General features: G+C 36.8%; 1 protein-coding gene across 2 annotated transcripts in view; it reads right to left on the reverse strand.

Moving 5' to 3' along the window:
- HYCC1 (hyccin PI4KA lipid kinase complex subunit 1) overlaps positions 1-17,440 on the reverse strand; it is an 81,143-nt gene that overhangs the window by 38,350 nt on the left and 25,353 nt on the right. For both annotated transcript variants that reach the window (XM_082661643.1, XM_082661644.1), the window contains exons 2-3: positions 7,646-7,724; positions 2,245-2,346 (exon numbers count right to left, since the gene is read on the reverse strand). In XM_082661643.1, coding sequence (XP_082517769.1) covers positions 2,245-2,346; positions 7,646-7,696 — 153 coding nt within the window. In that variant the 5' untranslated portion in view covers positions 7,697-7,724. The remainder of the gene's footprint in view (positions 1-2,244; positions 2,347-7,645; positions 7,725-17,440) is intronic.

A 17,440-nucleotide genomic window follows, 5' to 3' on the forward strand; every position in this document is an offset into this window, starting at 1 on the left:
TAAAACAAACTTACATGCAAAACCTCCTAAACCAGTGCTTCTGAAAGTGTGTTCCATGGACTGAAGACCATCTACAAACTGTTACCAGTCCTCAACAATATAAATACAGAAATTGAGAGGAAATATTTAAAAACTTTTATAGCAACTTGATATGGCTGCAATAACCAAGAGGGTGATCAGCAGACTTATTGAACAGAGTATGGATCAGTTAGGGGTTATCAAATTTATGTGGCACCTCGCATGTGATGTGAGTTGCATACTTGTCATACACATTAGGTACACATATTGGTCTGTGAGAGACTGGAAAAAAAATATTAAACTGGTACTTCACCACAAATAGTTTGAGATATACTGCTCTGAGCCATCAGAGCTCACTGTCATCTGAATGAAAGAAATGTTATGAACCAAACTAGCCTACCAGAAATTTACCTCTATCCAAAGCAGCCTGGTTAAAACACACTTCATTAGAGAAATAGTTTTTAAGTCTTTCAAAATACTGATCAGTAAATGATAAATAAGACTTAATTTGTTAAAAAAAATAATAATAAAGCACACAGCTATACTTGATCCATTTGGTAAAATAATTCTCAAATAAACATGGAAAACTGTAAGACAGCTTCTACCCAAATACTTCAAAAACTAAAACCCTTCAAGAAAACAAGCTACTATACAAATTAAGTAGCTTTGGGAAGGAGGAAGGTTGCTCTATTTAGTTATTCCAGTTAAAGTTTTTGTCTTGTCAATATAAACCCTAGTCTTTTTTTCAGCACCTAAAATTCATAATCTTTATAATCTTCTTTATGGAATAATCAGTAGAAGCTGGGTTATTCTAGACACCCTCCAAAAGAGGTTACCTACTCAAATAACAAAAGACTCTAGTTTTGATAGTTTCATCCCAAAGGCATATAGGTCCACATAGGACTAGACGCCAGGGTGTAAGTTGTTTTACCCCTAGATAATAGGACTAGTGGTCTTAGAGCCTATCGTTTCACCTACCAAACTCAAGTATAAAAAGAATGCATACCTCATACTCCTCCTCTCTACTCCACCTCTTTCCATTCCCACTGACACTGCCCTAGTTCAGGTTCTCAACAGCCCTCCTACACTGTTGTCATAGCCTCCTAGTCTTCTTGCTTTCATTTTTTCCATTCTCCAATCTGTCCTCCACATAGCCACCTTCCTAAAACAATCAACTGGTCAAGTCATCAGCACAAAAAAAGTCTAACCTGCTTATGATGGAATTCTAGGCCCGCCATGGTTACAACCTAAACCTACCTTTCCAGCTTCAGTTCCCAACAGTCTTTCATCTCTTGTTAACTACTGCATTAGCCTATTTGCTTTTATCTGAATGCCAAGCCTTTTGATTTTCCTCACTATTTCCAATCCTTACCTATTATATTTCTACTATGAATGGTGGGATTTATAAGCACCAGAATCTGGAGTATAGATCATTTTGTCACCTTCAAAGTAAACTTGCTATCTAAAAAAGAAAAGGAAATGCGGGGTGGGGTGGAGGGGCACGCAGAGAAAAGAAGAAAGGACTGGGAAAGACACCAGCAGGACCAAACTACTTGCTACTCTTCAAATTCCGCATATTTTCTCAGGCCTCCATATACTATCCCTACAGCTTGGAATGTCCTTTTACTTTCCACACCTGGAAAACATGTGCAAATCCATCTAGACTCAGTTAGGCATTGCCTTGAAAGCATGTATTTACACATTTCCTCCCTTTCCTCTTACGGGATAAAGACCATGTGCTACTCATCTTTGATTTTCTGTTGCCTAGCACTGCAGCTGGCTCATAATGGGCACACAAATATTTGCTGAATGAATAAATGAATGCAGTGACCCAGACTTTCCAAGGCTATCTCCAGTAAGATAGATATATAGATAGATAGACAGATACCTACATACATAATGCATAGGTAGATGAGCAGGAACATGTTCAGAGGTGGCTTTGGAATATGGTAATAATTCTATTTCTTGGTCTGGGTGATGGTACACTGGAGCTCATTTTATTATAATTTTTTTTATTCTGCCATTTTTCTGCACATAAAGTATTCTTCTCTTATCCCTCTATCCACTTCTCAAAAGTAATCAGCTAAACACTCCAGAATATATATTATAATTCTTTAAACTATACTTTTCTCACCCTTTTTAATATATGTGTTATTTTTCACAGTAACAAATTAAAAAATCAATCAAATGAATACTACTAGCACAATAAACTGTTAGAGTACTTACCTCACTTTGTGGCTCCTGGATAACTTTATAGAGAGATGAAACTAAAGAACTCTTGTCTTTCAAATTTGTAGCATAATTTGGTAAAGATGTTTCTGGTAGTGTCTAAACAAATTTTAAAAAATACATTTTATTTTTATGAAATGTCCAGAACAGACAAATCCAAATACAGAAAGCAGACTAGTTGTTGCCAGAGATTGGGGGACAGGGAATTGGGAGAAGGAAGAATTCTTTTGGAGGTGATGGAAATGTCCTAGGATTAGATGCTTGTGTTAGTGGCACAACATTGTAAAACCACTAAAAACCACTGTATTTTCATCTTAAAATAGTGAATTTTTCATTATGTGAATTATATCTCAACAAAAAAATTGTAAAAATAAAATAAAAGATATATTTAATCCTCAACATCAACAGGGACATAAGTTAACATTCAGCACTTCATCTTTGATCACAGTTTGGGGTTAGAAATAAGAATACAAATCATTTGTAAAGCCAGAGATACATTTTTTGTAGCATTATACAGGTTATCAATCTTATTAGCAGTATTTTATCCTGTTTCTTAATAAACATGTTATATAAGGATCTAATGTTTCAAACCTTAAAGCCACAGCTCATCTATCAAAGTAACTCCTGAGTTACATGTTGTGACTGTTAAGTAAGACTGTTCTACTTTACAGAATTGGGGGGAAATTTTTTACTTCTCAGAACTGGAGAAAAAGATAGTCATACTACCAACAAACTAGTGTTCTTAATTCCATTTAAAATAGCAGCAACTAATCACAGAGCCACCCTTTCAGAAAGGACACTATGACCAGAGAGGAATGGGAAGAGATAAAACTCCAGTAGTAAGTCAGACGGTTTAGGATAAAAGTAGTAGGGAAATCTGAAGAAAAACAAAAAAACAAAAACCCACTTCATCATAACAAATGATAAAAACCTATCCTTCTAGAGTATACCCCTTCCTTAACAACTTCTGTCTCCCAAGTCATTATTTTTTCCCATGAAAATTATTTCTATCAATCAACCAATTAATCAACAATGTTAATCCTGCAGTAGATATAATGTCTCAAGATATTGCTAACAGTCATGCCAAGATATACACTATTTCTTACATGTCCCACATCCTAGTATTTCATGATTTAAAATGGGTTATGGTTAGTGTATATAGGTGGGTGTGTGCATAAATAGACACAGAAAATTAAACAGCATTAATTTTTATAATAAGGACATTTGGTTCATTTTTACCCTACTGTGAACTCCTTGAGGGCAAGAACTATCTTATCTCTCCATCCACAGCATACAGCACAAAGCCTCGTACTCAAATCTTTGCTGAAGACATTTATATAGATGAACAAAATAAGAAATAAATACTGTCACTGTTTACTCTTCAGTAGATTCTTTAAAAATAGGTCACATTTCACCTTAGGATATATGAGTGAATAGCTTCTTTTTTTAATTTATTAAGATAGTTTTGTTTACCAGAATGGTAAGTAAATGTGAACTATCTGGGAACCTTCCACAATTCTTCCAGGGTTGGGGGGGACGGAAGCTGGGAGTTTCACTGCAGCTGCTTACACAAAGAGGAGATTAGGGCTTTCTTCAGTATTTCAAAAGCATGTAGCAAAAGATCTCCAGGCAACATTTCATTTCCGTTATTTGATCAAGAGTAAACCTAATATTGATGGAATTTATATAAAAGGGAATAATAGTCAAATAAACAACAGATCTCCAATCACCTGAATGATAACAAACCTAAGTATACATGTAAAACACATTCATATATGTGTGTGTATGTGCACATGTGCACACGCGTGTCTAAACATAAAATTTTAAACCAAGTGAATTGAAAAATAAATCTTAAAAAATGATTAGTGAATTGAAACATTATTACATACACTATCTAGGCTAAAACTGGAAGAGTCATTAAAAATGTGAACTACAATTTTCAGTTTATGTACCAATTAACCCTCATGAGGTAAAATATCTTTTGTGAAACAGCCAAAAGCAAAAGGACAGCTCTTTTCTGAAAAGACAAGTTCTAGAAAATATCCTGGGCCTAGGTTACTACTGCTAAATGAGAGGAAGGATCTCCCAAAAATTAGGGTAGTGAACTATTATATTTTATCACAATTCTGTCATTATTTCATTTTGTGAATGTGGGAAAAGTTACTTTTGTCTATAGAAGGAGAGAAAATACAATTGCTGTGTTTATGAACAGTGCTTTGAAAACCTTAAGATCTAAAAGAGCCTATGGATTTCAATACTATGACAGCAAACCTTTAAATTTTCTTACACTGTACTAGTTCAAAGGTACTTGCCTTCTTAAATACCAGCTAAGCTTTCTCACTTTTCAGAAGGCAGAACTGGAGACAAAAGAAGTTATAACGGGACATTATGGTAGGAAATTAGTCTTGGCAAAATTTGAAGAAGACAGATGCTTCATACTAAAGTATCATTTGGCAGATGGCTTTTATAAAATATAAGGAAGTGATATGGGTTGGGTGGAAGAGAATTAATGAAGATGGACAGATGGGTGGAGAACCAATAAATAAAACAATTCTGACCAACAACATTACACATAAGACTAGATTTTGAGTCACATATTGCGATTCAGTGACTACCAGAAAATCAAAAATTTGGCGGATAAATCTATATATAACATTAAGAAAAACACAATACAATCTGAAAAAGATAATATTTTACAAATAAATATTTGTAAAGACAGAGATTGAACTAACTATTCATGAAACCTTAAAATAATGAAGTCTGAGTCTAATTCTCTTTGTTGGTATACTAAGAGAATATTAATGAGGGCCCATAGCTAGAGTAAATACTAGTTTTTCCAAAGGCAAAGAAGAAAAAAGAAATAAAAATTGCCCAAAGCAAACTGCATTGTCTTTGTGCATTTGAGAGAATGTTGAGTGACGTTATGAGGTTGGGAGTTCAGACTGTACCCATGGAACAGTGCACAGCTAAAATCATCTTCAAAGACCACCTATTTCAGGTTTTCTGGTGAGGATACTGAGACCCAAAGAAGTTATGTGATTTGTCCAACATCGTAAAACCACCTAGAGGAAAAATTATGATTAGACCAAAGGGTGTCTGACTTCTCAGCCCCATGTACTCTGTACCACTTACTTTATTAATCATGATGACCTTGGCCTTATTAGCACGACGGTTATTAGATTAAACAACCAAGCAGAGGCATAGATAGATGACAGATAGATAGATAGATAGGTAGATAGATAGATGATCCCTAAACTTTATTTCTTAAATATTTTCACCAAAATACATAATTAACATCACAAATCATTTCAAAAGACAATATATTCAATTATAAAAGTATACTTGGGAGATTTGTTCTCATGCACTTTCCTATCTTCTATCGCTTTTACTATGCTGCTGATTTTGTCTGGTAACCTTAATCTCTTCATCAAATATAAACAGAGCTGAATTCAACACACATTAACACAATTCAAAATAATTTTCAGAAATGCCTACCAAATTAACCAAGGAATAGGAAATATCTTCCCTTATACTTGACAATAATTTAAATCATTTGTTATGTCAAATTGATTGAAAATTGGGTAAATTTAATTTTGGCGCGTTAGGGGAAAGTTAAATAACCTTTTATTTCATGGGGCCCAGGATCTTACTCCCCTCCTCTCAAGGAAAAGTTTCCTTCGCAGGAAGGGAAAGAAATAAACAAAAAGATGGGAAGGGAAGAGAATTAGTCATGATTTTCATTATTTGCCTTAATAGTTGATCCTCCCCTAAGCCTCACATCCTTTATCGAGCCCTCTTGACACAACTCCCATAGTAAAGAACGGCTAACTGGCTCTAATTGCTTTTGCAAATTTTACTTCATCATTAATATAAGGATGCCCTAGAAGTAGTATTCAACTGTTAAACTTGACAATTTTAATCAACTTGCCAAAAAAAAAAAATCATGGTAATGAACCATATTAAACACTCTTGAAGCAGGAAAAAAGCTTAAAAACACAAAGACAACATATGTAAGAAAAAAAGGCACACACCAGATTTAATCAAACTATTAAAATATGTATACTATATACAGTGCCCTTTTATAAGTGCATGTATAACTACATCACTTTATGATGAGTTACGGGATCCATAGAAAGATATTCAATTCATAACTATAAAAGCTGAGAAAATGAAAACCTTTGTCATTCATCAGGATGAGAAAACGACAGGTAAGGCCAGCTACAAAATTAACAGGAAACATTGCTTCTCTCAAGGACATACTGCAGCTAAAAAGTGTCATAACCTCCATTTTTGAATGACTACTGTATTCTTACTTAGTGAGAAGCCTTGTAATCTAAAATCATAGATATCAAGAACTTTGTCATTTAAACATATATCGGTTAAGAATGAAACATCCCACTCTTGGCAGGAGGATCTAAGTCACCTAGACACAGAGAAGCAGGCTTCAGATAAGGGGTTTCTGAACCGAACATTCCACACAGATGTTAACTTTGTAGTTCCCAAGACAACATGACCCTGGGTCCACTTCACAGTCCAGGTCAGATTTTAACCCCATTACACATAGCTCTGCTTTGTTTTGAGTCTATCAAAATACTGTTTCGTTTAAATTTCACCTTTTCTGAAAATCCTATAACAATTTTATTTTTTCCTTTGTTTGGTGAGATGCCTACAGGGTACCTATTGTATAGTCTGCCTCACTGAAACAAGCCAATAAGTCTGACTTTTGTCCGAGGCCTTGGGCTAACTTGGCTGGACAAAAAATGACAATTTCAGCCCAAACCCTTCCTTCCTGTGGTTCATGATCAGGAAGCTCACATAATTATGTGTAACAACAAGACCCAGGGGACAAAAAGAAGTTAGTTAACTGGTTAAAGGAACACTATTTTAACTATCATAAAGAAGAGTTCATGAGACAAGAAAACAGAGTTTTATTTTTCTTCATCAACTAACCAAGAGTTATATACCGCTTATATAGGCACTGGGTTAGCCAACTAGAGAAAGATGCACTGATAGAAAGTTGGGCAAATATCTTCCCATCTCCTCCTCATCGTTGATCTGCCCACTCCCAGTGCCCCCCAAATTGGGAGAAACATTTCAACAGTGAATCTTTCATGCTGGTTGGAGAGAATGACATCAACTTTCAGAGACTTTAACCATTCTTTGTGGTGTTGCCATAAAAGGGAGAAAACAAACTAAACTACTTGGTGAAAAAAGGAATCAATTTCCTAGGAAAGATTACTATGTGTAAATAATCCCCTAATAAGATTTTTTGGAACATTGTTTTGCTTCCACAGATATTTAGCTTTTTAGCCATTAAAAAAAAAAAAGTCACTGGAATTTACACCACAGACACAACTTCTCTGGAATATAACTATTATATTAAAACAGTAAATATTACCTTAAACTCTGACAACCATTCCTCCACAACCCCTTTCTCTGAAGTGAACATCTTTCCACATCTGTTCTAAACCTTCAACCTGAAAATTAACATAGAAAAATGTTAAAATTTTGAATATATTTTCTTTATAGTCAGATTACCAAGAATAGAAGTAATCCTATAAAATTTAGCTACTTTGTTACTTGTGAAATTAAAGCAGTTTCAAACATAAATTACTGGGTTCATTTCAAAACCAATGTGCACAAACAAGCATTAAAATGCAACAATTTGGGCTTCCCTGGTGGCGCAGTGGTTGAGAGTCCACCTGCCGATGCAGGGGACACAGGTTCGTGCCCTGGTCCGGGAAGATCCCACATGCCGCGGAGCGGCTAGGCCCGTGAGCCATGGCCACTGAGCCTGCGCGTCCAGAGCTTGTGCTCCACAACGGGAGAGGCCACAACAGTGAGAGGCCCGCGTACCACAAAAAAAAAAAAAAAAAGCAACAATTTTGACAAAAGTATAAATATCATAACATGATGAAATTGGCTCTGCAATTTTTCATTCAGCTTTTAGTAATACCAGCTGCAAAACATACTGGACATTTTCCCCTAGTTTCAATTAAATAATTCCAAGTAGATAATGCATCTTAAGAAAACTGTAGAGGGACTTCCCTCATGCTGCAGTGGTTAAGAATCTGCTTGCCAATGCAGGGGACACGGGTTCGATCCCTGACCCAGGAAGATCACACATACCGCGGAGCGACTAAGCCCTTGTGCCACAACTACTGCGTGCCCCAACTACTGAAGCCCCCGCGCCTAGAGCGCGTGCTCCGCAATGAGAGAAGCCATCGCAATGAGAAGCCCGCGCACCGCAAGGAAGAGTAGCCCCCACTCGCCGCAACCAGAGAAAGCCTGCACACAGCAGCGAAGACCCAACACAGCCAAAAATAAATAAGTTAATACATAAATTCATTAAAAAAAAGAAAACTGCGAAAAACATTTTAAAACTGAAAATATAAAAAGACGTGCATCCAAAACTAACTTTATAGAAAGCATTAATTTAATCTGCTTATATTTCAGTTCTTTACTACAGTAACAATCTATCTAGGCAAGCCACTTGTTTCCCTGAAAGCTTAATAGTCATAAAACAGAAGTAAAAGTGGTAATATCCAAGATAATGACCTTAGTCTTAACAATAGTTATTCATAAGATTGGAATTTACTTAAGTATAAATAAGAAAAAAGGAAGCTAAAGGAAATGCAAAACAAATTTATCTCAAGCAAAACTTCTGTCAAAGTACAATGTAGTTTTCTTCACCCATCCATCTATAGGAGAATGAACTTAAAAACTGTTTCTTGAGGGGAAACTTTATTAGCTCTAGCTGAATTTCCTAACCTCCTAAGTCAGGCACAAACCCTGCATTAGCCTTCTTAATTTTAATCAGCATTATCATGTAGTAGAAACCGGGACAGAATTGACAGAAACTGAATCCTGATTCTATTCTTACTTATAGTATAACCTTGGGCAGGTTATTTGCCTTACTTTTTTCATTCACGAAATAGGGCTAACCACAGTACCTACTTTCAATGGATTATTGTGAGAATTAAATGAAAAAATGTAAATAAAAGCACTTATTACAGTACCTTGCAATAAAAGTGTTATTACTATGCAATATTATTATCAAAGAATATCAACTTGTATAGCCTCTACTCAGCTGTCTATCAAAGTATACAGATACTTCATAATGAACAACACAGGTTCTTGCAAAGAATACATTCTAATGTTTCTGTTGTCTAATTTCCATTTAAAAAAATGGTTAAGAAAAAAATATATATTCACTAATTCATTTATTCATACATGAAGAATTACTTGAGAGATATGCATTTTATTTTTTCAGGATAAAAAATAGCCCTTTTTGGGCTTCCCTGGTCACACAGTGGTTGAGAGTCCGCCTGCCGATGCAGAGGATACGGGTTCGAGCCCTGGTCCAGGAAGATCCCACATGCCAAGGAGCAATAAGCCCGTGCGCCACAACTACTGAGCCTGCAGTCTAAAGCCCGCGAGCCACAACTACAGAGCCCACGTGCCACAACTACTGAAGCCTGTGAGCCTAGAGCCCATGCTCCGCAACAAAGAGAAGCCACTGCAATGAAAAGTAGCCCCCGCTTGCTGCAACTAGAGAAAACCCACGTGCAGCAACAAAGATCCAACACAGCCGAAAATAAATTAATTTTAAATATATATATATATCTTACAGAAATGTGAATATATGTCTCTGAAAGATATGTTCAGGAACATTCACAGCAGCAGTTTTTGTAAACAGTCAAAAACTAGAAAGAGACCAAGTGTCCATCAAGAGTAGGATGGATAAATTATAGTATATCATACATGGAGTTCTACACAACGACAATAAGCAAACTATAACTACATCAATGTCACAATATTGGGAAAAGGAAGGCAAACAAGAGTACTGCTATACAATTGCATTTATATAAACTTCTAGAACAGGCAAAATTAATCAATTTTGTTAAAAATCAGAAGAGTGGTTGCTCTTGAGGCAGTTAATTCTTGGGTTCTGGTAATATTATGTTTCTTGATCTAAGTGCTGGTTACACAGGGGTGTTCATCTAGTGAAAATTCATCAAGCTGAACACTTATGTTTTGTGCAGTTTTCTGTGTATATACTATATATACATTAGTAACACCAGACAGCTCCAGGCCTCTTATCATTCACTTGATAGAGATCAAATGGAAGCCCTCAATTGCATAACTGAGTTCACATGAATACTCAGTAAAATTGTCCCTCTCCATACTTCTTTGCCTTCCTCTGCAGAGCTCAAAAGGGAGACCTCAAAACAGCACCCCCCAGGAACTTTCACAGCCTCACCACCACTACCTGCCTCCACCAGGACTAAAGTCATTTTCCCTTCCCCGCTGTTGATGTCAGGAACCACAGGAAACTACAGCTCCCAGGTTACACTCAGCCCTTGCACACTGATCTTCGTAACTCTTTGCAGGCCCTCTATTTTACCTTCATCTCCTATTCCATCCTAATACTGGAAGGAGGTTCTCTTTTACTGTGCCTTCTGGAATTGACAATCTGTTACCAGCAAAATCCTCTATATCTTCAACAGTTCTCTCACTATCACTTTCTTCTTGTTCTAACAAGAAGCCTGACTCTTCTCTGAAGACACTGCTTTCCCTGCAATCTTCTCAAAGAGGACTGCTTTTCCTCTCATAGCCCTGGAAGAAACCACTGGCCCTAGAGGTAATATTACCATTTCAGATCATTCTCCCTCTCTCCCCTCGAACCATCCACCCAACGCTGTTCCGAAACTCATGAAGCTGTCATCTATCATTCAATTCCTCCCTTTCATTTCTAGATGATTTTAGCTCTGGCTCACTGTCATGTTTTGAAACTACTCTTCCTTCTCACTCCCTGAACTCTGAATTCCTAAAAATCTCCTACAACAATACTGTCTTCTTCCCGGCCTCAGCAACTCAATCCTATTATCATGAACTAGACCAAACATTTACACTTTTAAATATTGAGCCAACCTGAAAGAACACCCAATGGTCAAAGTTGGAACAATTTGAGCAACAGAACAAATAACGTAGTAGTGAATTATTACCCAAAGTATAAAATAAATATACATGAGTCCATATTGATATAAATAAAATGACTAAACAAATAAATAAATGTTAGAGAATAAGAGACAAATCTTTTTTTCAGAAGAATTCCAAATAATATATATAGGTATTTCCCCCTCTAGGAGGAGTTTAGTCTCTGCCGCCTCCCCAGTGAGAATGGGCTGGACATGGTGATTTCCTTCCTAAGAAGAGAGTATGGAAAGAGGAAAACAGTAACTTTATAGTGGAGAAATCTGATAAACACTGCCTTGATCAAGGTTAACATCACCCATGATGTCATGTGAATATCATGTACCCTTGATATGATGAGAAGGGCACCTTACCTCTAAAAAGCCATAAACCCAGTATAATCATGATACAAACATTAGAAGAAACTCAATTTGAGGAATGTTTTACAAAATATCTGACCTATATTCCTCAAAACTAAAAGGTCATGAAAAATTAAAAATGCTGAGACTCGCAGACCAGAGAGACTAAGGTGACATAACAACTAAATGCAATATGGTCTCCTGGATTGGATCCTAGAAAAGAAAAGAGATAGTAATAAAAAAAAAAGTCTGAAATTTAGTTAATAGCAAAGTAATAGTAATGACAAATGGACAATGGTAATATAAGATGACATTAGGAGAAACTGAAACTGGGTTTGGGGTATACAGGAATTCTTTGTACTATCTTTGAAAATTTTCTATAAATCTAAAATTGTTTAAAACATTATTGAGGCTCTGATGTATTTCTGTTCTAGGATCTAATCCAATTGACATTTACTGTATTCAAAAACAAAACAAAATTTAAAAGCACAAGAACACATGAGCACATATTTCATTAGTCATCACTTATCATGTAGCCACAGTCTACTCATATTTTCATTATTATGAAAATAGTTTTGAGCTTGCAGACACCATGAAAGGGTCTTCAGGACCCCGAGAGGTCTCAAGATGATACTTGGAGAACCATTACCCTAGTCCTTGTCATTACCCACTCTGATTGTTCCTCTTATCTTTTCGGCACACACTTTTATGTACTCAGACCCCAAAACGTTTTGACCATACATGAATCTAATGTCACCTTCCAACCTTCTCCTTTCTCTCCTTACCCATTTCAAATTCTTTAGTCAATTATAATCACCATTTTAAATATGCTCCCTCAACTCCTTTGCTCTTACTAGTTTTACTCCTTTAGCAAAAATATAATTTTGGTAAAATCCAACTCTCCACCTAGTCCATGTGAGCACCCATGCAGCTGAACAAGGTGGAGAAAACAACTAAAACAACACCTAAAACTTATGACCAGGAACCTGACTCGAGCTCTTACTGCTGCCTGGTAATCATGCAGTGTCCTCCTCCCCATAGTCCATTCACTTTGCTACTGTCCTATTTAATTGTTTCGTGCATTCTACCTGATCCTCAAAACCCCAAAACCATCTCCCCATTCCTACTCTCAGCTGATGATTTTAATTCCTACTTCACTGACCAATCAGAAGAGAACTTCCACAAACTCCCAAATGTCTACCAATCTTAAAGCATCTGTATCTTTATACTCCATCTTCTCTTCTGTTAACTATAAATGAACTGTCCATGATCCTATCTGCGGTCAATCCTTTGAATTACACACCACAACCAACCTTTCTTGTCTACCTAAAGAAATTGCTCCAACGAGCCTCCTTCTCTCCCTAATTAAATTTCTCCCTCTCTACTAACTCACTCCCCCTAAAAAACTCTCAACCTTATTTCCTCTTCAGCTATTTCCACATTTCTCTGCTTTTGTTTTATACTCAAACTTCTCAAAAGAGTTGTATGCTTGTTTTTAATTCCTACCTCCCCTCACAACATTTTTTTTTTAGTTTTTAGAAATCAACTTTGAGGTATAATTTATACACAATAAAATGTACACATTTTAAGTGTACAGTTCTACACATACATCTATGCATATATCATTTTTTATGTTTTTTCCCTGTAATTCATTTCTAATCTCATAGCATTGTGGTCAGAAAAGATGCTTGATATGATTTCAGTTTTCTTAAATTTACTGAGGCTTGATTTGTGACCCAAGATGTGATCTATCCTGGAGAATGTTCCCTGCGCACTTGAGAAGAAAGTGTAATCTACTGTTTTTGGATGGAATGTCCTATAAATATCAATTAAATCTAGCTGGTCTATTGTGTCATTTAAAGCTTCTGTTTCCTTATTTATTTTCATTTTGGATGATCTGTCCATTGGTGTAAGTGAGGTGTTAAAGTCCCCCACTATTATTGTGTTACTGTCGATTTCCTCTTTTATAGCTGTTAGCAGTTGCCCTATGTATTGAGGTGCTCCTATGTTGGGTTCATATATATTTATAATTGTTATATCTTCTTCTTGGATTGATCCCTTGATCATTATGCAGTGTCCTTCCTTGTCTCTTGTAACATTCTTTATTTTAAAGTCTATTTTATCTGATATGAGTATTGCTACTCCAGCTTTCTTTTGATTTCCATTTGCATGGAATATCTTTTTCCATCCCCTCACTTTCATTCTGTATGTGTCCCTAGGTCTGAAGTGGGTCACTTGTAGACAGCATGTACATGGGTCTTGTTTTTGTATCCATTCAGCCAGCCTGTGTCTTTTGGTTGGAGCATTTAATCCATTCACGTTTAAGGTAATTATCAATATGTATGTTCCTATGACCATTTTCTTAATTGTTTTGGGTTTGTTTTTGTAGGTCCTTTTCTTCCCTTGTGCTTCCCACTAAGAGAAGTTCCTTTAGCATTTGTTGTACAGCTGGTTTGGTAGTGCTGAATTCTCTTAGCTTTTGTCTGTAAAGCTTTTGATTTCTCCGCCTAATCTGAATGAGATCATTGCCAGGTACAGTAATCTTGGTCGTAGGTTCTTCCCTTTCAACACTTTAAGTAGATCATGCCACTCCCTTCTGGTTTGTAGAGTTTCTGCTGAGAAATCAGCTGTTAACCTTATGGGAGTTCCCTTGTATGTTATTTGTCGTTTTTCCCTTGCTGCTTTCAATAGTTTTTCTTTGTCTTTAATTTTTGCCAATTTGATTACTATGTGTCTCAGCGTGTTTCTCCTTGGGTTTATCCTGTATGGGACTCTCTGCGCTTCCTGGACTTGGGTGGCTATTTCCTTTCCCATGTTAGGGAAGTTTTCGACTATAATCTCTTCAAATATTTTCTCTGGTCCTTTCTCTCTCTCTTCTCCTTCTGGGACCCCTATAATGCAAATGTTCTTGTGTTTAATGTTGTCCCAGAGGTCTCTTAGGCTGTCTTCATTTCTTTTCATTCTTTTTCCTTTATTCTTTTCCACAGCAGTGAATTCCACCATTCTGTCTTCCAGGTCACTTATCCGTTCTTCTGCCTCAATTATTCTGCTATTGATTCCTTCTAGTGTAGTTTTCATTTCAGTTATCATATTGTTCACTTCTGTTTGTTTGTTCTTTAATTCTTCTAGGTCTTTGTTAAACATTTCTTGCATCTTCTCGATCTTTGCCTCCATTCTTTTTCTGAGGTCCTGGATCATCTTCATTATCATTATTCTGAATTCTTTTTCTGGAAGGTTGCCTATCTCCACTTCATTTAGTTGTTTTTCTGGGGGTTTATCTTGTTCCTTCATCTGGTACATAGCCCTCTGCCTTTTCATCTTGTCTCTCTTTCTGTGGATGTGGTTTTTGTTCCACAGGCTGCAGGATTGTAGTTCTTCTTGCTTCTGCTGTCTGCCCTCTGGTGGATGAGGCTATCTAAGAGGCTTGTGCAAGTTTCCTGATGGGAGGGACTGGTGGTGGGTAGAGCTGGGTGTTGCTCTGGTGGGCAGAGCTCAGTGAAACTTTAATCCGCTTAACTGCTCATGGGTGGGGCTGGGTTCCCTCCCTGTTGTTTGTTTGGCCTGAGGCAACCCAACACTGGAGCCTACCTGGGCTCTTTGGTGAGCCTAATGGCGGACTCTGGGAGGGCTCACAGCAAGGAGTACTTCCCAGAACTTCGGCTGCCAGTGTCTTTGTCCCCACAGTTAGCCACAGCCACCTCCCACCTCTGCAGGAGACCCTCCAACACTAGCAGGTAGGTCTGGTTCAGTGTCCTATGGGGTCACTGCTCCTTCCCCTGGGTCCCGAGGTGCACACTACTTTGTGTGTGCCCTCCAAGAGTGGAATCTCTGTTTCCCCCAGTCCTGTCGACATCCTGCAATCAAATCCCACTAGGCTTCAAAGTCTGATTCTTTAGGAATTCCTCCTCCCGTTGCTGAACCCCCAGGTTGGGAAGCCTGACGTGGGTCTCAGAACCTTCACTCCAGTGGGTGGACTTCTGTGGTGTAAGTGTTCTCCACTCTGTGAGTCACCAACCCAGCAGTTATGGGATTTGATTTTACTGTGATTGCACCCCTCCTACCATCTCATTGTGGCTTCTCCTTTGTCTTTGGATGTGGGGTATCATTTCTGGTGAGTTCCAACGTCCTCCTGTCGATGACTGTCCAGCAGCTAGTTGTGATTCTGGTGTTCTCGCAAGAGGGAGTGAGAGCATACTTCTACTTCACCCTCTTGGTTCCTTAATGGTATTTTTTAAATAACAGAAGGGTTTAATTTTGATGAAGTCCAATTTACCATTTTTTCTTTCATGATTAGTATTTTCTGTGCCCCATTTAAGAAATGATTGCCTACCCAAAGAATTCAATTTCTCTAATAGATGTAGAGCTATTAAAATTCTTCTATTTCTTTTTATGTCAGCTTCAGTGAGTTGGTCAGCAATACTTTGCGTGTGTTGCTGCAGTTCACTTCAGGAGAAGAAGTGTGTCCCATGTGATCGCTATGAGGGAGGACTTTGAAAGCTTGTGCCTGGTTTCCTCCTGACTCTACCTGATGCATCTTTTTCCTTTACTGATTCAGCTTTACATGCTTTCAGTGTAATAAAGCATTGTGAGTGTAACTGCCTGAATCCTGTGAGCTCTTCTAGTGAATCATCTAATGTATGCGTGCCATGAGGTATCTGAAATAAGCTTATATGAAGCCTAAATCTTCTTATATGAAGCTTTCTCTTCATTTTTGGTTTTCAGCAGCCTATGATAAATCTAGGTGTGTTTTTCTTTGAATTTATCCTGCTTAGGGTTAGTTGAGTTTCTTATATCAGTAAATCAAGTCTCACAGAAAGAGCTCATATTACGCTTGGAGTCAGCTAAATCCAAAAACTTTTCTCATACAAACTGCTTCCAAACCAGGTTACTCCTATCTTGTACTTATTATCTAATCTATTCTTTAAAATCTAAGTTACAATTTCGCCTTTTTAAATTGACTCACAATAGATACATAAACATTTGCTCAGTGAATGAAAAAGTTAGCAAACCTTTGAACCTTTGCTAGCTTGGGCCCTGAATTCCATTCTGTGTGTTTAATATAACATTTACCTTGTTAATTAGCCCTCCATGGTAGCTGACATCATAGCATGCAATAAAAGTGATCCTGAAAGCAAGGAATTTTGTACTAGAGAAAAAGTAAGGAATCAGAGCTAGAGATATGTTGTAAAACTATCCATGAATAAGCAATAATGTAGAAAGACACCAGCCACTGTGGAGAGCAGATCTGAAATGAAAATTAGGACATTTCTAATTTTTAAACGTAAATTTATTTTCCCGTATATAAAGTAATGTAGTATATTATCTGCCACAAGTGTAATCTGAAAGCACCTTCCAACAGTGGGATTAAGATCACTTCAAAGATATTCATGTCTTTTGATAACATTCTATACCATTCTTCATTAAAGCTTCGATTTCAGTAACTTTCATAATACTTGATTACACAAGGGCTTCTTAACCCTAAGGGGCAAATTCTTTTCCATTATAACTTATTCTCTGCACTAAACTGAGGTGACAAAGAGACTAATTTATAAAGAGATTTCTTATCTAGTTGTTGTTGTAAGTTAAAAAAGGAAAATAATTACAGTACTGAATTATAAACATGAATGAAAATTCAAATCATTAGTTAACTTATCATTAGTTGTGTTTTCTTTAAGAACAGTAATATACTCAAGCATTTTAGTTGTCTTTACATGGAGTCAAAAATCTTCAGTACAATGTAGAAATATTTTTAATTACATGTGTAATTTCACAGAAATATTAAACTATACCATAAAATTACAAAAAGTGAAAATTTCAACTGGCATTCATGTAATTTTAAATTACCAAGTCAAGCCAGT

This window comes from Grampus griseus (assembly GCF_964374135.1).
Source record: "Grampus griseus genome assembly, chromosome: 9".
Classification (NCBI taxonomy): Eukaryota; Metazoa; Chordata; class Mammalia; order Artiodactyla; family Delphinidae; genus Grampus; species Grampus griseus.